This window comes from Crassostrea angulata, chromosome 8, assembly GCF_025612915.1.
Source record: "Crassostrea angulata isolate pt1a10 chromosome 8, ASM2561291v2, whole genome shotgun sequence".
NCBI lineage: Eukaryota > Metazoa > Mollusca > Bivalvia > Ostreida > Ostreidae > Magallana > Magallana angulata.
Window position 1 is genome coordinate 57,773,887 of NC_069118.1, and position 23,818 is coordinate 57,797,704.

Here is a 23,818-nt window from a genome sequence, read left to right on the forward strand (position 1 = left end):
TCGTCGTTTCTGGCAGTGAAATTGACAAAATACAACCTTCGCAAATCCGGGGAGGAGGAAATGACGTCTTAATCACAGGAAGTCTCAACGGACGGGCTCCAGTGGAACATGTTTCTGTTTTTTGTTTTCATTTGATTGTCATATTGGATCTTAGGTCTCATTAGAATCTGTACAGTCGATGCTGATATAAGTATATAATTATTGATAAGTGGCGTATTTACGGGTTCTTAGGCGTCAAAGCCATTTTTGTATGATTTGAATCTGCGCGTTGAAAATCTGCGATTAAGAAAATTAACTTTTCTCTGGGGTGTGCAAAATGTGCGTAGATGTCTTTCCCGAGGCCTGCTATTTTCTTGTTTAATTTGATCAAGACTTGTAATTCAGAATTCTGATGTCAGAGATAACCCATTTAAGAGAGAGAGAGAGAGAGAGAGAGAGAGAGAGAGAGAGAGAGAGAGAGAGAGAGAGAGAGAGAGAGTATGTATTTATGTATATATATGATAAACATTTTCAAAAAAGAGTTCAAATGAAAGAATACAAGAAGGAGTATGACTAGAGTAGTTTCTGACCCTATCATGGTGATGATAGGAACACTGTAATCTTAGTAATGAAGGCCATAGAACCATTGTGGTAAATTATTAATATTGAACTGGGAGATGTCCTAGCGTGTTGGAAGATCCCAAAGAGCCAGCTTCAGTGATGCCAGGCAAGACAAAAGCTAAAGAAAACTTAAGATGATAACAACCGTTCACAAAATGACAGAAAATAGATTTAATTGTGACATTAAACCTGTAAATTTGTATGCATTCATACAGCCACAGAAAACAAGGTGTCATGTTACTAGTTTCCTTGATATTTTGGAGGTAATTAAAGGTAGATGATTAATTGGAAACAGTCCCATTCCTTTGAGAATCAAGACTAATAAGGCTGTGGGACTGGGGAAGAGGGTAGGGATATCACAAAGCATGTCTAACACGCATAAGTCAAAAGTCCACGGATGGAGCAGGTTGAACTCAAGAAAAGGTCAGACCCTCAGACTCAGAAGATTGGTCCAGTCAATGGTCTCTTGTTTTATGGCTTCTCCTCTGGTGTAGAAGGAATGGTGGCCTGATCAAATTGACACTTAAACTCTCTGTTGTTTTCATTTAAATTCTTAACAAGAAAACCTTTTGTCATCCATTCTATAGGCACACCACACATCAATGGAACAGCTTGTTTAGTTGCCATGGTGACGGAGGAGTCCATGGACCCTCTCTGGTGACCATTGGTAAATGGTCTTTGGACAATTCCTGGGGGGGACATTTGTGTGGGGGAATTAAGTTATAATCAGCTCTTGAGAACTGAGAAAATGAGAAAATATGGTGGTCATTTGGTCGCTAACAAGGTTAGAATGGATAATGCTTCTGCTGACATCCATCGGGGTCATCCATCTATGGAACTGATTCCTGGCCAGATGGAATCCCAGAATGCATTCTACCAAAAGTCCAGCCATAATGTGGTTATCGGACTCTGAAATATAGGGTTATTTTCAAATTATTTTTTTGTTCTTCGAATTGATGACATTGCAATTAGTACTAAGAAATTATACAGCTTACGTATGCAATAAATTTGTATTGAAGGAAAAGATTTAGATAATAAAAATACATAAAGCACATGTTGGTCATTTTGAAAAGGTAACTACCAGGTAACCAAAACATGGTATTTAGAAAGAAAGTCTGAAAAGATATCTATGCAATGATTTTAATTTCCTCTCTTAATTCTGAATCTTGTCTTTCAAATTTAAACTCTCTGTCTGGGAAAAGATAACCCCCTAAAAGGCCTTAGAATCTGAACAGAGGAAAGATGAATTAAGATTGTCTTAATTTGAATTTCATGATTTAGAAAGATTCTTTAGATAATGCTTTTTTGTAGGGATAAGATTTTTTTTCTGGTTTTGTCAAGATTGTAAAAGATCATAAAATTCCAGCAGTCCATGGCAAGTCAACCATCTGCTGCAGTAAATTCGAAACGATGGCCATCCGTCATGCTGCCGATTACTACATGTCCAAATTCGTGAGCAAGAACTGGCTGGTAATTAAGATGGGTGACATTATTTTCTGCGTCAATGATGGGGACTATGGGAAAAGAGACAAAAAAATTGACAAAATTATTGGCGGTGACTCATGGACAGTCGTAGAATCGGGCCCCACAATTCCGCATCCACATGTGACAAACGTTCACTTTCTGAATCGCAGCAGATAAAATCGTATGGATACCGTTACCAATGCCGACATCAGATTTGTCATCTAAGCAGTCCCTCGCTCAAAGGGGACATTAACCTAGGGAATACTGTTGTTAAAATCTACTTTAGAGTCTGATTTTGTTCTTTGATGTTGCTTACCAAGCGGCTCAGTTAATTCGTACAGCAATGAAATAATTTTCACGCTATTTTCGAAGCTTTGAATAACAATCAGATATTTTATATCTGGTTTCAAGCTTTGTTAACAGGGTTCATAAGCCGGATTGATTAGAAGTTAATTAGACAAGATTCTAAGCTTTCTATTATATGCTATCAGTTCTATTGATTGTTGTTCGTACTGTGTTGTGCCTTCCAATCACTGATGCGTGGAGTTTTACTACATGTCAAAATCAATACCCGAATCTCTTGCTCACTTAGGACTATAGATGCAGAAATTAAACTAACATGCCTTTTTTTCTGATCATCTATGGGAAATACACATTTTCTATGATTGAGAAAAGAATGTGGGCGCTTAAGATGTAGATTCGGCAGGAATCTGGGCGCACAAGGAGAGTGAAAATTTCATCAATTAATTTTGAATATTTTTCGAATTATAACCGTTATTTGGTTTTTGTTGGATGTGGAATGAGTGGAAAAATATTTGAAATGCAAAAGGTTTTATTATAATATGGGTCTAAATATAGCAACAGGATGCAATTCGTGCAAAATCCTACTTATTTACAACTGTTTTTAAATGATTTTGTTGTCTCTGGGTCTTCTCTCCACAAATTTGAAACGTGAAAAGATAACATATTTCAACATTTAAAATGTCGCTTTTTAAAAAAAGATGGAGAGATGACCCAGAGATGACTAATTATGAACGTTTTCAAATTATTTTTTGAGGGATAAAAAACAAAGTCCATTGATATGACAGTGTTGTTTCAAACAGTACTTTATAGAGCATATATTGACAAGTCTCGCATGGCTCAGTGGTTTCGTCCTGGATTAGTGAATACATACTTTCAGTGTTTTGGGTTCAAATCCAACTAGTGGTCTTTTTTTTTTTTTTTTAATTGACTTTTTTGTTTTAAATGTTTGTTATTATAACATGATGTTAAATTATAATATACCGGTATATTTTAATTTGTTATTATTGATTTCTAGATCTGCTGTATGCACACTATAAAAAAAATTCTTTTCTTATTACTAGTTTTTTAGGATATACACAATATAACTTCATTAACATATGTTTGCATTAAAATTTCCAACTAGTTATCGGTTTACCTCTCATTGCCATTTTTTGAAAGCTTTGTGAGTTTTTTTTATAACCGGAATAGCCATGTACTTCGACTCTCAACATAATATATTTTTGTTGAAACCTGTACATAGCCTTTCGAGGTTATAGACATTTAAATCCCAATTGATTCGTGTCGAGGATTCCTGCAAACTTACCATCTTGTGCGCTCACTTTCTTTGAGGGAAATTAACAATTTAAAATAAAATATTTATCAATCATTGATTTTAGTAGACATTATATATTTGTATCAGTTAGAAACATGAATTATTTTTGATAAAAAAAAATGCAGATCAGTAAATTTTTTCAATATAATAGCAACTGAAGAACACAAAGGATCTCTGAATCAAAATTATTTTCTCTACTGGTTGAATATATATCTCTCCAAAGATTTCAAACTGCCATTTGAAATCTTTTGTTATGGCACTCCGACTTTCGCTTCTCCAAGACGTGGCCTAACTTAGATCACTTGGATTTTTTTGAGTTTATTTTCTGTCAGGAAATCTGGTGGTTGTGATGGAAGCCTGGGGAATTAAACCTGTCCATGTCCGCAGAGAAAATGATCATTGTCGTCTACTCACAGGAAATGAGAAGAAATTTATGTCTTCATTGTCCAAAGCTCCCCCACCCCTTTTCTCATAAAAAGTGCATACATCTGGATGATAATGCTTGAAAGAAATTTTTAATATTCTAGAAAGGTAGAAGAGAAGATGCGTTTAATCCTTTGTTTATTCAACGATCAGGGTTTGGGTGATAGGAGGGCACGGACAAAATTAACTCCAACTGCAGGTCCCCCAGTCAAAGAATATAAAACTGCCATTAAATGGGGATCTTACACTGCTGAATCCTGCTGTTATTTATTTGTTTCCAATAGCTGTAAATCTGAAATCTATTTCATTTCACTTTTAAGGTTGTAATTAAGGAGAAATGAGGATGTGAGGGGTAATTATGCTGACCTTTAATTATTCCTGAAATAAAGATCTATGGGTAGTTAAATGACCTTTCGTGAACTTAGCAGACCATCTTAACTATCACATGAAGTTGTTTTTTTTTTAATCTTTTGAAGGATTTGCTGGGGACCTAAGATTCATCATTTGATTTTTTTTTTCAAAGTTAAGATTAAAATTGATTTTTATCCAGTGATTTTATTCAGGAATTAACAATGACTCTTCCTTGTATATTTTCACATATATAACCCGGGTAGGGATTGTAAATAATGGTCACCATCTTAAAAATTCACTGGTATATGAACTAATTGTAAGTCACATCAGCACAGATCCTGTGAAGCAATTGCCTGTCTGTATGTTCAGTACTTTGATGAATCAGTGAGACTAGTTATTGGGGATGGGATATTTATAGAAGTGATTATAAGTTGGACTTAGTACGCAATAGCAAAATATCATTTACCATGACTAATCTAATCTTATATGATATATTATCTTTGGCATATTCTCTACACAGAAACAATCTCTGTTAATTGGACATATCTTCATTGAGATGGTGTTGGGATGTAAATGAACAATACATTTCTGTACCAAATGCCTTGATATCAGATCATTGTCCTGCTGTTGGTGTAAGTCAATCACTCGATGCTGACTAGATTTCTTTGATATAACATCCAGTCCTGTGTATAGATTCTCCAAATATCAAACAGAAACCTTAGGAGCCTTCTCTTTTTTTGTTGTTGCCATTAATGATAGAGAGATTAACCCATCAATATCATTTAAGTTACAAGGGCCAGAGAGTATTACTTGCCATTCTGACTTTATAATATCGGTCTGGATTGACCGGACAGATTTATTTCCTCCGATTTCTAGCTGCTCCATGCCAGAGCGTTGAAGAAGGTACCCTATTAGCCATAAAACGTCTCGCTTTGCTTCGTATAGACATATAAAGCTTGATTAGACGGCAAAAAGGTCTTACTGGTATATATAGCCAAGAGAGGAAGAAAAAACCGACGGTAATGGGATTTTATTTGATGCCTGGCGAGCTGCGTTAAGACTCTGCACCGCGAGAGATGTTGTTGTATCAGCCATTAAAGGTCAGGCACTTTGGGAGCTCGGTGAAAAGGATACGTTTATTGTTCCAGACTACTTCCAAAATTTGGAACGGAATACTGAGGATTGAGTTTTGATGATAATAAGACCAATAAATGGCTTTCCACATCTGGAAATAAAAAATATTATGCTTGGGAAGTTTGGAGTTTGAATTAAAGGTTATGCATGAAATGATAGAGATTTGATTTTTGAATAGAACTTTGGTACCATTGTTGGCTTTAAAATAGGCCACTTAAAACAACTGTATTAGCTTCATGAATTATATGGATATATATATATAGTTGACTTAATTCTCTGACAGGATGAAGTTTTGGTAGCATGTTTGAATATATGTGTATTGATGCATGATTTTGCTTTTTGGCTGGATTTGCTCCAGGTTTTGGAATATTATTTATACTGGAAATTCTTTGAAATCACGGCCTCTTTGACTGCCAACTCCATTAGCAAACAATAATTTTAGCCCTATATACACTCTTGCATTCATAGGCACTTCTCTAAGCATTTTGTGTATTTATGGAATATAGATTAGTGCAATATAAATAGGGTTGGCTGTAAATAAATGACTTGGATAAGCCGGTTCATCTATTATATATTTAGACCCATGGTGTATCGGATCAGAATAGCTGATGATATAAAGTGCCTTGACATCAGAATTTAAAATGGTTTTGATTTATTGAACTTTACAATGCATTGGTTGATAAACAAATATAAATAGACTCGCAGAGGGGTGGGGGTATTTTTTATTCATTGAAAATCTCTCTCTGTAGCTAAAATAGATAACCTGTGAGTTAAAATTGACAATGCATATCTAGATATCTAAACATCCATATTTGTGTTTTATAAAGTGAGGACTTGTGCATTCTTCTATCAGTTTTTTTCATATTAATTTAATACAAATTTTCTCAAAAGATTCGATTGTTGGAGGTCGGAAGAGAACGGCCATGGGTGGGGGGAATGTCTTCAATTATTAAGGAATAAGCTCAGGTTAATGTATTCACTGCTGTAAATTGCATAATCAAATCTGCTGTCATGTGATGCAGCATTGATTTCCGTTGGAATTTTTCAAAAGAGACAATATTTAAAACCCCAGAAACACTGTTCATAGAGAAATAGGCTGCATCTGAGTTTTTTGTTCAGAATTGCATGCATGCATACAGCAATGATTTATTGCTTTCTGCAGTGAAAAAAAAAAAATTCTCGAAATTTAAAAGGAGGCAAAAACAAGTAAAAGTGAGAGAGGATGCGGGCTATTTCTGTGTCATGTCATGCTAGGGCTGGATAAAGGGCCCTCAGACAGGATTGCAGAACATTCATCTCCTGTAGGAACAATCCGGACGATCCGGACTTCTCCAGGCGGGAGATATACGCGTCTCTGGCATGACATCGGTAAATTCTGGGAGATTTTCTGTCACATCACTGCGATAGATCACAAGCACCGTCTCTCCCTGAATACCTGCCTGTTACGCAGCAGTCTCAGCTCTTAGAACTTATGGCTGCATGACGGCAGGAAATCAAGGCTTTATTCCCAATCACCGCGAGACAGAAATCTTAACAGCTAGATTGGAAGATAAATGCTTTGCTTTTAATTTAAGGTCATTCTATTTGTTACTTAATATATTTTTTACATTTTACACAATTTTTAACAATATTCATAAAGGGTTTTGGTAATTTTAAAAAACTGTTGAGTTTCTTGCATTCAGATTGCTTGACAAAAAAAATGAAATTTCTCTGGTTCGACTCTTTAATAGGAACTTGAGAATGAAAGAAATTGAAATATATTTTAAGATGTCTGAAAATAGGAATTTTAATTTAATATTTGCACTCAAATAACTTTGAAATTCTTTAGCTTGAAATTTAAATCAATGTAGAATTCAGAGATATATAACTGACATACATTTTTTTCTTTATGAAAGTTTGGAGTTATCGCTCTGAATCTTGTCAAAAAATGTTGTACTGACACCAAAGCCCTTATAAAGGTAGAGGATAAGGACAGTGATTTACAGAATGAAATCACAAGATAAGAAATTGAATCAGCAGATGGAGTAGTGTTACCAGCCATCTGTAGATGACCTGTTGTATAGAGAACATCTTATAAAACATCGCCATTGTGTCTGGTGACACCGGACTACATGATAGCAGGCTTACTGACAAAGAGGCTGGCGAATTTGACACTTTGTTTCACGATTTACAATGTTATTCGCAGGTACCAAAAGAGAAATTAATTTTAGTTTGTTTGAATTGGATGAGCAAGGTCAAGCTCGCCTTGGTATTATTTCCTACATGTACATCTCCATGTAGGCTGCTGACATAATCATCAGCTATGGCAGAGTCATGTCTGTCGACATAGATAACTCACAGTGGGAGCTTTTATTACATGCGTATTATGCAATGACTGTGTAATGGATCCCTTGAGAACTATTTATTATCTCATAAATCTTGATCTTGAATTGGATAAAAAATTTAAAATTAGCCATCCAAGATTTTTTTTTTGGAAAAAAAATTGTTTCAAAATAAATCAATTCATATTGCTCAGTTGAGAACATGTAATTGCGTGATAAAACTTAACGATTAATGTTTTGCACTTAATATTATCCATAAATAAAATTTCATGTTCAAATCACAAGTCTTAATTTGCAGTTATTATCCGTAATGACGTTCGGAGCAGTCAGTGAGGACAGATTATGTGCACCATTTTCACTTCGCCATGAGAAGGATTATTTTGCTTGCATATATTAATTAGATATTCGGTACAGTTTCATAATCAGCCATTATAATAGTTTATACGATTTTCTTTGGAAAAACGGTATCATAGAGGTCGTAAAAATCATTGATGAAGTTTCTTTTTGCACATCAGAATGCGGATGAGTTTGAAATGAGTAGGGACAAGCAGAGCAATTATCCGTTATTACAAATTGCTTTCCTCCATTAAGTATCATCAGGGTAATTTATGGCCGGTTGCTTCCATTGTTCAACAGTGGTACTGCTAAAAGGGGGGACTGATAGGAATCTCACAACGGTTCGGAATTCAATAAAAACTCACAGGAGCTGCTGGCCTGAAGAAAAAAGAAAATAAAAATACGATTCAGAGAACGGGAAGTTGTAAATGACAGCATTCCAATATCTGATGTTCCAGCAGGCAATTAAAAATCCATCTGCAGTCCCCATTTGGTTGGTTGGACACAAAGTTGCCAATCTTCTAACTGACTGTTATAAATTGACTGTGGGTTTTTTTCGCCCTCATAGATATCTGTTCTTTTTGGAAGTTAAGATTATTATTGAATAAGGTTATTTTTTTTGTGTAAACTTTCACAGAAGTATGATGAGGTTTTATTTTAAAGAATCTATTTTATGACTTAACTTGCAAGTCATGGAGCATATCTAATCTAAAAAGTTCATTATTACCTGAGAGAGAGAGAGAGAGAGAGAGAGAGAGAGAGAGAGAGAGAGAGAGAGAGAGAGAGAGAGAGAGAGAGAGAGCTGAGTTATCCATGCATTAAAATTTAAACATGTGCAGAGACATTCAAAACATTAATGAAATATTAAACATATTTGCAAATATCTTTTAATTTGAAAATATATATGATTAATTCTCTGTCATTTGATAATCAGCTCATACCTGTATAATTTTCTTTGATTTATTTATTGTTATATAATAATCAGTTGATACATGCATAATTTCCTTTGATTAATTACTGTTGTAAGATAATTAAATTTTACCTGTATATTTTTACAGGTGACCAGATCAAGATCCTGGACTCCCCAGTTGACCAGACAGTTGGTAAGGGTCACACAGTCTCATTCACCTGCGCCGTCGGATTTACCGGCGATGAGGCGGAGGAGCAGGATCTACGTGTCCGATGGAAGCACGAGGGTGAGGCGCTTGACCAGAGGACCGACCGATACACACTGGCAGACAACGGGCAGAAGCTGATACTGAGGGATGTGGACTATAGGGACGAGGGACAGTACACCTGTGTGGCCAGCATACGGGGACAGGCAGAGAGGGAGAAGTCATCTGCCAGGCTCAGAGTCAGAGGTAACCAGACATGTCAGGGATACTCACAAGAAAGTTCTCAGCAAGACTTAATGTCAGAGGTCAAGATACAAGGTCCATGTACAGGTCAAAATACAAGTCAGAGGTCTGTGTGCAAGTCAGAGGTCTGTGTGCAAGTCAGAGGTCTGTGTAAAGGTAAGATGTCTGTCCATGTACAGGTCAAAAGTACAAGTCAGAGGTCTATGTGCAAGTCAGAGGTCTATGTTCAAGTCAAAGGTCCAAGTCAGAGATCTGTGTACAAGTCAAGGTCTGTAAACAAGTCAGAGGTCTATGTTCAAGTCAGAGGTCTATGTACAGGTAAGATGTCTGTAAACAAGTCAGAGGTCTATGTTCAAGTCAGATGTCTGTGTACAAGTTAGAGGACTATGTACAGGTCAGAGGTCCATGTACAAATAAGAGGTCCATGTACAAGTCAGAGGTTTATGTGTAAGTCAGAGAAATGAGCAAGTCAGAGGTATATGAACAAGTCAGAGGCAGGTGTAGTGTACAAGTAATGAATGTGTACAAGTTTAAAAGGCCAAGCAGAAAAAGTCATCCTGGAGGCTCAAAGTCAAAGTCACACATATTGTATCACAGGGATTTTTAGTCACGAATCGGAGCTTATTGCATTAGTATAAATTTCCCTTTTTCCCATGATAATTTTTCAGATTATTGAAATGGTATACCTTTTATATAGTTCTTTAAAGAAATTTTTTATCAAGAGAAGTGATTATTGACAGTGTCCTTTAATATGGGAGGATATTATGTCCCCAAGCACCTGTGTTGTGAATAAACAATGTTTAATCAAACCATTGAACATCTAACTGTACAAATTCAAATGTAACTGTAAGTGGATTGATACATATCTGATGTCAGTTTAAAAGTGATATTTGGTTATACAAATTTTTTTTATTTCAGCCAATCAAATATCGTGTTACAACCAACATTAATTTATTTCTGCCATAATGGAAAAGTGTATAGTACTTGATATTATTTAATCGTCCTTTATTTCATCAGTTCATCAACTTAATTAGCACAAAAAAATATACTGTCATAATTATCAATATGACCTTAACCTTGACCTTGATTGATCCCAAGGTCACCAGTGACATTGTCCATCATAAGCTCTGTATTTTTATTTTCATTATATCTCTAAAAAACAGCAATTAATATCAACACGAAATAAGTCCTTTTAATGTATTTCTCGATGTGAAAGGAGAATTAGATCTTCCGAGAAGTATATTAATAGCTAATATACATGTATATATCTCTTGTGATTGGTCCATTTTGTTGTAAGCCCATTAGCATGCGTGCGATGGTGTTAGAATACAGAGATTGGCTGCCTATTTTACTGTTATCAAATGAAGAGTGTAAACTATGCATTCACGGCAATATATTCCAGACAGGAAATGAAAGCTTTCCCGTAAAAGATTTCATTTTGCGTGCCAAATAGAGAGTTGGAGATTGCTCTGTAATGATGCAATCTGACTTCTCTCAGAAATAATGATGATTTACTTATAGGCCGTCTGTCCCCTAAAACACACAAGTATACATCAGGTTTATTGGTAAATAGATTTTTACTGTAATTCAGTAGTGTTAAGACTGATGTAAAATAACATAAAACAATTTAATGGAAAAAAGAGTGACTTTTAAAAAAAAAAACCAGATAAATTTTAATTCCTTGAAGTTTAATTAAATTGTCTTCATTAGTCGACTCACACACTCAGCTCTTTAAACAATAATTTCATCCGGCACAGTAATATTTCATATATTTTGTATTAAAAAATTTTCTAACAAATTTTTAAAAAGTTAATGATTTGTGTAATTTCATTACATCATTAGATTTGGGTAGCTATTAAATCTATTTTTAAGGCGTACCTCTCAGGATCTAGCATAATTTTGTATCTTCATTCATTAGAATTTAACAATGAATCAGAATTAATTTAACAAAAAAAAAAATAATTTAATGAATCCTGGAAATATTTTTCATTGCATGTCCTTTCTGTTAATAGATAGACCAGAGCCCCCACAGGAAGTGGAGATAAGTTCCTGTGGGCCCAAGCGGGTGGAGTTGATTTGGCGTGACGGTTGGGATGGGGGGGAACCAATCAAGGAATACCTGATTCAATACAACACTTCTGACAATGCGTTCTACTGGAACTCGGCTGACGAGGAAGTCGAGTACCTGGACATGTCGTCCAAGACCGCCTTCATAAGCTTGTCCCCCTGGGGGTGGTACTCCTTCAGGGTGTTGGCCAAGAACAGTCTAGGGTACAGCGATCCGAGTAAACCCACCAAGAAGGAGTGCAACACACCGCCAGAGAGGCCGACCTCTAACCCCGTCAATGTGAGGACAAAGACGGACAAGGAGGGAAAGCTGATCATAACATGGGATGTAAGTCTGTGGGGAGAAGGAGGGGGTGGAATGTAAGTCTGTGGGGAGAGGGAGGGGGTAAGCTTCTTGGAATGTTACCATTGGTGTCTTTTTTTCCTGTCATGGATAAAGTTCCTTGAGTATCACCATTGGTTGCTTAAAGTGTCGGCAGTTTTTATTATGTCATGGAGGAAGTTAAGTTCCTTGAATGTCCGCATTGGTTGATGAAGTTGCTCTTTTCGTTTTGTCGGGGAGGAAGTAAAGTTTGTTTAATGTCCCCATTGGTTGCAGAAAAAGTCCCTTTTAGTTTTGTCAGGGAGGAAGTAAAGTTCCTTGAAAGTTCCCATTGATTGCTAAAGGTGTCCATTTTTCTGGCTTAAATGTTTTAAAAGGGCTAATAGGTCAAAGACTTTTTTAGACCATTCAAACCTCCTGGATAGAAGAGCTCTCTATAGAAATGTATCATTAGTTTAGTTCCCGTCTATTGTAGTGTATTAGAAGACATGTACAGTAAATTTTGCCACAGACAAATTAATCTAACCTGAATGCCATGAAGCAACGGTTTACTGTAAAATAGGCAAAAACCAATTTCAGATTTATACCGAGTAGCAATAAATTGTTATTGAACTCTGATGTCAAGGAATTTAATAGGCGCCAAGTCCTCAATTAATCGAGACCTTTTCACAATCTCGGCGAGTAAGACATAGAAGTTGGATAATATTTCGGAAATAGGGCCTTGATTTTCTTATCATTTTTGGTATAAAGTGGCTATCAGTCGCCGGCGTATTGATCTGGGTGAGATGGTAGAGCTTCTCCGAGGCTACGCTGCCAGATAATTGAATTCCTCTGACCGACAGAGGCAGATTTATGCGGATCAGTTTCAAACAAGATGAAATCTAGTTGAGAACGGAACTTGTCACCAATTATCATAATGATTTCCTGACTATGGTAAAGATACTTCCCATACAGATCTGGAAAGAAATAGTGTCCAATTATTGTATTCAGTTTATCAATTGTACCTTTAGAAGATATTGGGATACACAGACATAATATTTTTACACCTAAAGAAAGTCAGCTCACTTATGATGTCTGAGTTCTTACAATGTTGCAACCCTTTCAACAAAATTCAAAATTTGATGGAGTTTTAGTGTGTAATTACTGAAGTATTTTAATCACTGTGATCATAACGATAAACATGTATTGGAAAACTTAAATTCCATTTTATTTTGATCAGTGAAGTTATTGTTTGTTATTAATTTCAATATGGTTAGTACTTTTCAAATACAAAATAACTATATAATTCATGGAATCACGCAGGGAAATATACAAATATTCATTATTTATTTATTTACTGTTACTATAGAAAGGTACTAGTTTATTAGAAATCAGCTATTGTAACAATAGTAAGTACTATATGATACAATATTGCAGCCGATGCCGCGGATGCAACACAATGCTCCGAGTTTTGAATACGTGGTCAGGTGGAGGAAGCATGGCAGCACCTTCTGGAGTGAAAAGATAATCAGAGGTCCGAACGCGAACCAGCATGAGGTGGATGTGGATGATGTTTACGGATTGTACGACGTACAAGTAATGGCCAAAAACAGCCTAGGAAACTCATTCCAGCCCGTGTTCACCTTCAGGGGTCACTCAGGGGAGGGAGGTAAGATTGGAGGGGGGGGGGGGAAGGTTCACCTAGTTGATAAGGATACTGTAAGATTCTTTATTAAACGCATGAAATTAATTTCCGCGTAGAATTGCGAGAAGCAATCCTCACTTATTTTAAAATCTCGCTTTTTTTTTAGACGGTTTTGAACTATAGGAAATTTAAACAAAAAATTGGTGATCGCGATTTTATCTTCTCGCAATTTGATACAAAACGGTGGTTCAGGATATCACGGAATTAAGTACTCACATAAAAAGGATTTTACAGTAGATAGTGGTCTTTGTTAAATGCTTGTAGTATCAATTCCTGATAGGAATTTATTGAATTATAAAGTCAGTATACAGTTTTGATTGAAGCTCTTGACTCTCGCTTTTTTTTTTTTTTTTTTTATGAGTTTGGAATTGATTGGTAGAATTCAGAATCAATCATGAATTGTTAGAATTGAAAGTAATATAATGGTTGTTATGAATTTTTATTTGTGTAGTATGAGTTTGTTTGCTACAAAATCTTTTTTATCCCACTTCTTTTAAATGTTAGAAAGCAGTCTATGTGCAACAAAGAGACAAGCAAAAATGATTGATATATTGAGCATGGTATTGTGTCATTGTTCTGATCAGAAGTATTGTTATTATTTACCATCCTTATAATCACTGTGTCTAATTATTTCAGACCCTCTAATAAAGCCTCGTGATTTTCGAGTTGACCCCACCCGTGGAAATCGGCCACATGAAGCCCATTTTATCTGGGAGTCTATCGATCCATTGGATGAAATGATTAGGGGAAAGTTCAGAGGTTACAAGGTAAGGTCAAAGCATACATGTTTACCTCCAGTGGTGAAAAAGAGGTTGATTAAAAGCCCAGAATAAGTAGCATTGGCGCTCTCTTTTTTCGCGTCTATTTTAAAGTTTTTATATACAGTTTATTAAATTGTTAAATAATCATGCTTCTTGAATTCTAATACTAATATCCATTTCCAGTTAAAGCAACCTTAGTTTATTTCATTGATGCAAATTTTTCAGCTAAAGTGCAGTTATTAAAACTGTACAAACCTGTTTAGATGTGCACAATTGAGAATCAGGTATTAAACAAAATTGATAATCACATTTATACTGAGACAACATGCCTTATTTGTAAGGTTATGTCTGTTGCTATAGTAACAGTACTGTGAATCAAGAGTCTATGTCTCAGAGAGTCTATCGTTTCTAATTATTGTTTATGTTTTGTCGCTATAGTTACAGTACTGGAAGTCCAGTGAAGGTCGCCGTAACAAGATAGAGGTTCCTATTGTGATCGACTCAGACACGGCCAACCTGAGACATGATATCAGAGCCTCCATCTTTGACCTGCCGGCCAACACCGCATTCCGTGCCCAAGTGTCCGTGATGAATGGGCACCGTGCGGGGCCCCCCAGCGACACCATCGACTTCAAGACATCAGAGGGAGGTCGGTTCTGTAGAATTTCATGAAATTCTTGGATACTGGTTTTATATTAAATATGTTTTTTTTTTATTTTATTTGTTTTGAAGTAGTTCCTAACCTGTGATTGAATGTTTTATAGTTCCTGGTCCAGTCCGTAATCTACAGTCGGATGAAGTTGACAGCCACTACACGGTGCTGAAGTGGGACCCGCCTGATGAGCCCAATGGGTTACTCCAAGGTTATGACCTTGGTTATCAGAAAGGTAAGAAATGCCCATGACCCGATATACAACCATCTTAGAAGGAAACTTGGGGGATATATGAATTATGTTTTTGACATTCATTGCCTATATGACAGGTCATTGTATATTATGTGTTTTGCTGAAATATTAGAATACCACTGTTAATCTATTGTGATCATTGAAATTTGATTCCTTTACACAGCATTTTTAATGTATGAAACCACAGAACTGGCACATATGCTTGTGTGATAAAGTTAGAAAAGGGGGAAAATATATGTCAAAAAATTGTTAAGATATTTTTGATATGTCATTTGTTTCTGGTATGAATTTTGCAGTGAATGGGGAGACCCAGGGTGAGATTCGAGCGTTAGAACCAAAGATCAACAACCCCTCCCACACATCAGCGAGGATCACTGATCTGCAGCCAAACAACGAGTACCGCTTCTTTGTGTGGGCAAGGACCAGCTCAGGGCTGGGAAAAAAGCAGTCAGTGAAGGTGTTAACAAAGGGTAGGTCAATACATACAAAGAGCAGGGCAATAAATGGTCAATAGAAGTGTTAACAAAGGGTAGGTCAATACATACAAAGAACAGGGCAATAAATGGTCAGTGAAGGTGTTAACAAAGGGTAGGTCAATACATACACAGAGCAGGGCAATAAACGGTCAGTAAAGGTGTTAACAAAGGGTAGGTCAATACAATCACAGAGCAGGGCAATAAACGGTCAGTGAAGGTGTTAACAAAGGGTAGGTCAATACAGTCACAGAGCAGGGCAATAAACAGTCAGTAAAGGTGTTAACAAAGGGTAGGTCAATACAATCACAGAGCAGGGCAATAAATGGTCGGTGAAGGTGTTAACAAAGGGTAGGTCAATACAGTCACAGAGCAGGGCAATAAACGGTCAGTAAAGGTGTTAACAAAGGGTAGGTCAATACAATCACAGAGCAGGGCAATAAACAGTCAGTGGAGGTGTTAACAAAGGGTAGGTCAATACAATCACAGAGCATGGCAATAAATGGTCAGTGGAGGTGTTAACAAAGGGTAGGTCAATACATACACAGAGCAGGACAAACAGTAAGTGGAGGTGTTAACAAAGGGTAGGTCAAGACATACACAGAGCAGGACAAACAGTAAGTGGAGGTGTTAACAAAGGGTAGGTCAATACAATCACAGAGCAGGGCAATAAACAGGCAGTGGAGGTGTTAACAAAGGGTAGGTCAATACAATCACAGAGCAGGGCAATAAACAGTCAGTGGAGGTGTTAACAAAGGGTAGGTCAATACATACACAGAGTAGGGCAATAAACAGTCAGTGGAGGTGTTAACAAAGGGTAGGTCTATACAATCACAGAGCAGGGCAATAAATGGTCAGTGAAGGTGTTAACAAAGGGTAGGTCAATACATACACAGAGCAGGGCAATAAACAGAATGTAAAAGTGTTTCAAATGAAATAAAGACCAGACCAAGACAAAAGGCAGTCAGTGAAATGCCAAAATTATGGTTTCGTTTGATTTGATAGTCATTTAGAACACCAAGTTTTTGGAACTTGGTTATTGAGTTGGTACAGAAAATCAAATTTTAATGATCAGAAGTAAGATATGTGACAACATTCATAAAACCATTGTTCATGAACTAATCTGTCTTTGAAACTGTCAGTTTTACTTAATCCACAAAAATCTGATGCCAAATAATATTATTCTATCTATTGTAGTAAAATCTAAAAGATATAAATTCATTTTTGTGATGTTATTAAGATTGAGATAACCTGAATCAAGTCCACCAATTTTGATTACATTTACATAAATACAGTGCATCACTAAATTCCTCTGCACTGAATTCAAAATTCCCCGCATAATTAGCTTTGATGTTGATTGAATGTCTCGGCTCATTGCATACATTCTCATTACTTTCATAGTTTTTTTTTTTTGGAAAAATCACTAGATGCAATGGCCTTTTTAAACATTAAACGTGTTGCCATGGTGATACTGCCGAGTTCAGGACGTGAGCTTTCTAGGGAGGTGACGAGATTGATATTTTATCGTCGGTAATACTTATCTTCTCTAATGGAGTTGCGCTAAAATCCCAGCACAGAAATTGTGTTCATTAACTTTTTTTTACAAGATTAATGGTTGCATGGGTCGCGATTAAAACGCGTTCACCATACAGAGAGGCTATAATTGTTTTCTTTACGATAATGTCCATATTGATTGCGGTATCTTCAGAGAGAGAGAGATCGTTTCGATTTAATGACTCTTCAATAGATTCAATTTTTGTTCTCTTTCAATTAAGTTTCTGTTATCTCGCCATGGTGGTTAGATTTATATTTTCCCAATCGAGAAAAAAATTTCAAAATTTTGATGTATGTTGCATTTTTATAGGTATTAACAAAGTTGAAAGTCTATGATGTAATGAGCTGTAATGATGTATCAGTTCTATGCTCCAACTGAAATTAATCAATTGAAATAATGAAAGAATGGTGTTACCTGCAGGTCAGACAGGCAGTCCTCTTCCTCAATATTTTGTCTTACATCCTTGAAGTATTAAATTTTGGCGATTCATTCTTTGTGTTTTAATATATATTTAAGAGATTTTTATTTCTAGCCAAATTAAACTGTATTTTGTAAGTTGTACTGTAGATTGGCAAATAATCACGATGGTTTTAATTTAAGTATGTTCCTGATTTTCCTGTGGAATTAAACCCATCGTGAATGATATCATTAGTGTTCAAAAACGTTTCAATGCATATCCTCTGATCAATTGATTTTCTAGCACGTGAAATTAAACTTATCGCAATTGGTACTTTATTAGAAATCGTCAAATTTTAGGAATTAAAATGACTTACAGTATCTCATTTTGTGTACTATCTGCCTTAGACTTGTGTTTGTTGCATTTAGTGGTCAGCTCAAACCATCTCAAGCTGGTTTTACAATTTTGGCATTGTTAATTGGTCAAATAGCAAACTAGGGAGTTGCAATATAATGCATAGATGGCAGAACCTTAGGCAGGACATTAGAAAATCCTATTTAATGTGTCATTTACTAGTGATATAGTTTGTTTTTCAGTCAGTACAGAATTCTAGGTGCAATAATGTACATCATATCTACTGGTATAATCAACTAGTATTTACATTTTTACTGATTTATTTTTTCTGAATTTAAAAAAAACCACATGAACAAACGGCCAATTAAAACTCCTGTCATTTTGTCAGGTTCTCATTCACAGAGAGAATGGGCCTCTTTAGTTTAATCAGCTAAAACCCAGAATAAACTATGTCTCTATAATGTTTTTATACTGCAAATGAATTGATCATATTCATCATGATGAATTATGAAGTATATGGTGGTAAAAAATGTTGTAAGATATACTTCTTACTAAATGGGTCTTGTTGAACCGATTCTTTTTTTTTTTTTGGAGTGGGGGGTTTATGTGTAATTGTATAATATTAACTAATACAGTGCCTTTTCCTGGATCATTTTAGGCTATGCCAACAGTCAGATGGCCAGTATCCACCAATTAGGAATCAATTTAGCATCACATGACATTGGTCTCAAATTTAGAGTTCTAGTGATTCTTGGAGTGGTTTGGACATTGATGAATCTCGTCTTCCACTGACATCCTACAGAGACAGAACAGCCAGGGGATACGTTATCTTCAATACTTATATCACTATCATGTTGTGGGACCCTAAGTTCAGACGGACCAAGGAAGATCCTACTACCGTCAAACTTTGAACAAAGATGTCTGTGGATTGTGAATTGGATGAAGTCCTCTGTTTTGGAGGACTGAAATATGATTAAAGATAGAAGATAACTATAAAGGTTTACAGATGCAAACAGATTATATTTGACATCCTACAGTTTACATAAGGATCATGAAGCCATGTCATGGCAGAACAAACAAAACTAGAATCTATATTGTGATATCATGATGTGATTCTTTATTTTCTCAGCAATAAGTTTTTACTTAATCAGCACTTGATGTTATTTACAAGGAAGGACTTTCTTGACATAAAGGCAGTACTATGAAAGATTCTGTGAAGTTTCAGTGGTATATATAGAGCTGTGAATGAATGCACTCGGACATCAGGATATACCAATGTTTATTGGTGTAAAAAACGTTGATGTGAAATGTTCAAGGATGAAACCACAGACATACGAAAAAATTCCCCTTAACTGTTTACAAGCTCACCAAAGGTTTCAGTGTAATGTGAAATGGTCTAGTCCTCTGGTGTATGTGTAAGACACGATCGCTACCCCAGTGGAGGCTGCCATGTCTCGGAGACGATCACCAATCTATTACCCACAATCATTCCCAGTTGTATGAATTCCATAAACATTCCAAATGATATGAAGAAGATTGTCTGCATGCATTATTCAAGATGGCGTGGAATGTGTCATTAGAGTGACTCAAGGGCTTCTGTTCCCTCTAGGAATTGTGTCGTTTCTTTCGCAGCCAAAACTCGTTTCATCTTTTGTTTTGTTCTGTCTGTTAGTGCTTTACAATGTGAGAGGACTCTGAGAAGCTTGATAGAGGCCATGGAATGTCTAGTGCTGTCTATCGGATGTACCTCCTGATTTCTGTGCCATAAGTTCACGTATTAGCCGGGTGAAGGCTTAATAAGCACCTCAAACATAAATAGTTGCACACAATGGCTGAAATTGTTCAATTATGGTAATTGTGAAATTTTTTTTGTCTCGTATTTTGTGCAAAAGCAATGTCTTGTCAAATTTGTATTTATGTCACAAAATATAGCAGTATTTGTGAAATATTGATTCCTATTTTTAACTTTTTGTCATTGAATGATTGACACTGTGCATGCATGACTATACATGTGCAATATCTGAGAGGAGTTTCATCATGTCTATATATAGTAACAAGTAAATATGTATACAATGTAAATAACATTGTAATGTTCTAGTCAAACAATGATGAAAAATGTTCTGATTGAGGAATGTGAATGGAAATTTTTTAATATTTATCAATTATTATATATAAATTGAAATATTCCATGCACATTGTACTTGAGTGTGTGGGATTTCATATTCATAGCAAAGTTACTTTATTGTTGGATAAAGTTGAGCAATTAATTAATGAAATAAGAAGGTTTCATTCTAGAAACTAGTTCTATCATTATTTATTTTTGCGTTGTATTCACTCAAATTTGCTGTGAATATGATAGTTAAAAAACTTGTAATTATTGAAAAAGAGAACCCATAAACGATAGAATTGTTTCAGCAGAGCAAATATGGACCCATTGTTTTAGGTTGAATGGTTGTTGACTATTTTTTCATGGATGATTTGTCAATATCTGTATTTCTGCTTTAATATTTTTATTGAAATTGATGAAATATGGGAGAATGTTTCTACCAATCAATCCTCATATTCAAAGGTTGTGAACTTTTGTAAGTTTCTGTAGTTACAGCTTATCTATCTCTGTTTGTTCTGTAGATAAAAGTATCCTCATCCAACTCATCCTCAACACACATCTGTTATAAATAATATTCAAAGAAAGATAACTAAAAAAAAACCCCATTTTTTGTCAGCGTTAGCTCCCTTAGTATACCCTTAGTATACTAAGACCAATGAAATAGGCTTCACATGAACAAATTCTTTCCAAAGTTGCAAAACCATTGTTATATTTCCACACAACTTCATGTTCATTGCTTCATTTCCTACTGCACAAACGAACATTTCATTCTTGCCAAATGCACATGGACTGCATTCTGGGTAATTTCATGAACGACAAGGTTGTGCTAAATGTTGTGACTGTTCGATTTATTTTGCCAATAACAGAAAAACCATATCAGTGAATGTTGTGTAGATGATAGTTATAGGACTACAAAATCAAATCATTCAAGTATACAACCTAACAAATGAAGCTGAGTTTAAACACAATAGATTGCAACATTAAAAATCTTCAATTTTTCAATTCGAACAAATCTATATAGTTTATAAACTGTTAAAGATGAGTATAATTTGATAAATTTCAAACTTTTAGTGTAACGCCATTCTTAGGGAATTTTTGAATAAGAGACATATAACATTTTAAGGATATTAGAATTTTGTCAGGTCACTGTTTGATTAAAACCATTTCGTATTTTTACTGATACATTATGTAATAAATTACACATATAAAGACGACATTTTGAAAGTCAATATACATGCTTATATGCATTATATTTTTTAACAAGTTTGTTACTTGTCCCATACTAATGATTAAATATCACATTATTTAATATATTGGTTATGCTGATTACCTTTTTACTAATGAATTTGGAGTCTTGTTAATTAGTAAACAGATTTTATCTGGACAAATTGTACTACATCGTTTCATCGATTTCCTGATTTTTCTTGATTAGAAACACTTAGCTGGTGAAACTGACGTGCTGTGATGTCAGATGAATTTATCAAAAGAGAATAGTAAAACATGTTCTATACAATTGAAAGAAATTGGGCCAATAACTTGAATAAAAGAAATTGAAGATAATTGTTTACTTATTGAATAGGTATATTTTTTCCCCTTTACATTTGAACAAGATTATTTTTTGAATTATGGAATTCGAAGGCACTGTAGACATTCATGTAACAAACAATGCATGTCAAGAGATGACAGCGATCAAATAGAACAGAACGTCTGGCGTTCATATTCAGCAGAGACACTGGGACACATAGGTTTACATTAAGCATTGTTCTAATATGTAAAAATGCTATTTTTAAAACCAATATATTTTTTTTGTCCGGAGGATTGAATTTTAGCTTTATATGTAAGTTTTAGATTTAACGTAATGTATGCACAAGTATCGGGTATTGGAAGCAACGTTAAGTCCAAGCAATTTTGATAGTTTTAAACTATATTTGTAATAGTATATTTGCTTGATAACAAATCATTAAGATTACAGATTTACATATGTGATGTTTTCTTCTTTCACTTCTGTTTGATACTTTATAATTGAGCATTGATTTGTGCCAAATAATATTGTGTTACTTTCTCTCCTCTGTTTCCTGTATTCATGTTTATTTTGTTCATGTCTGTATCTTTTGTGTTACTTTTTAATGTACACAACCCTTTTTTCTCCATTGTTTAACTTTAGCTTATGATACACTTACTTGTTTATCTGTAAAAGTACACCAAACTTGTTATGTTTATGATGCGGTCATTTAAAACAACGCTTTATACAACTGTCAAAGATCTCTTTTCCAGTACTTTGAATTTTTACTTTGTGACGTAATAAGAAACTGAGTTGAGTTATTATGATGTGGCAGTTTAAGTAACATTTTAGAAAAGTGCTATCCATTTTCCAATAATTTAGATTTTGTAAGAAAAAAATTAAAGCTGCACAAAGACATAATATTATCTGTATCATAATCCTTAATCCTTTGTTTATGTATTGAATGTATTAGTTATTGGAAAATTTGGTACACCCATTTTGTTACATATAATATTATGAACACAAATGGTATTTTGCAAAAAGAACAATTTTGAAACAGTGAAACTTTGCAGTGTCATACGAATACTCAAGACTTGTTCATTGTGTGTTGGGGTATATGTGCAATTAGATTATTTGTTGGGGGAAACGTAGATGACTGCTTTTCTTGTCCATTCATGTTGTATAAAGTTAATTATATCTTGTTGATCATTAATATTATTAAAATCATTTTTATTTCTAAGGTTGAAAAATCTTGCTTTGTTTTTTTTTTAAAGTATATATACTAGTATTATTAATCAAACATCTCCAATTCTCAGCAATTTTCGATAACAGAAATTAATTCATGGTATCGTAGAATTGGGTCGATTGGACATTTGATATCGCAGTGTTGATAAATATTATTTCACACTCACATTCATCAAAATATATGATTATGTGGTATCACAGACACCAACAATAACGAATTCTAGTCGAACGCGCAAAATTCGAAAGTTTTACATGTACATATATACATTTGTCCCACCTTTTTTTGCAATATCAAAATATCTGAAAACCTGGTTACTCCGGTCCTGGGTATTTGCGTTACATTTTTAATTTCTAAAATATCCAAAAATTGGCCGTATGGCTTGCTTTTTGTGCATATTATTAAAAAATGAATCAAATAAATATGTATTACTTAAATACGATATAAAAAGGTTTTGGACAGTTTACGGTTTCTGAAGAAGTGTAAACTGTTCCAAACCATATTTGTTATTGTATAAAACTAATAAATATTGAAATCATTACTTATAATTTAATTTTTTGCTATTAATTATAGATAAAAACAGTCATTCGCTTTTAAAATGACGTCAAATTGTACAAAGTTCAAATGTTACGTCAGATGGATTGATACGTTTTTGACGGTAGTCTTACTATGACGCCTTACAACCAGTTTTATTATTTAAAAAAAACCCCACAGATTTATTTAAGGAATGAATTTAATTTCTACATATGTTATACGATATAACATAACTTGGGGCAGTTTACGCTTTATATAAACCGCAAAGATGTTTATAAAAAAGCGTAAACTGTTCCAAGTTATGTTATAGCGA

At 34.9% G+C, this 23,818-nt stretch overlaps 1 protein-coding gene across 10 annotated transcripts in view; it reads left to right on the top strand.

Moving 5' to 3' along the window:
• The window catches only part of LOC128158588 (neuroglian-like), a 76,063-nt gene extending 53,085 nt beyond the window's left edge, over positions 1 to 22,978 (top strand). For all 10 annotated transcript variants that reach the window (XM_052821496.1, XM_052821493.1, XM_052821495.1 and 7 more), the window contains 8 exons: positions 9,303 to 9,605; positions 11,615 to 11,997; positions 13,408 to 13,639; positions 14,312 to 14,442; positions 14,875 to 15,085; positions 15,201 to 15,323; positions 15,638 to 15,811; positions 18,779 to 22,978. In XM_052821496.1, the coding sequence (XP_052677456.1) occupies positions 9,303 to 9,605; positions 11,615 to 11,997; positions 13,408 to 13,639; positions 14,312 to 14,442; positions 14,875 to 15,085; positions 15,201 to 15,323; positions 15,638 to 15,811; positions 18,779 to 18,912 (1,691 nt within the window). In that variant the 3' untranslated portion in view covers positions 18,913 to 22,978. The remainder of the gene's footprint in view (positions 1 to 9,302; positions 9,606 to 11,614; positions 11,998 to 13,407; positions 13,640 to 14,311; positions 14,443 to 14,874; positions 15,086 to 15,200; positions 15,324 to 15,637; positions 15,812 to 18,778) is intronic.
• Positions 22,979 to 23,818: the final 840 nt, after the last annotated feature.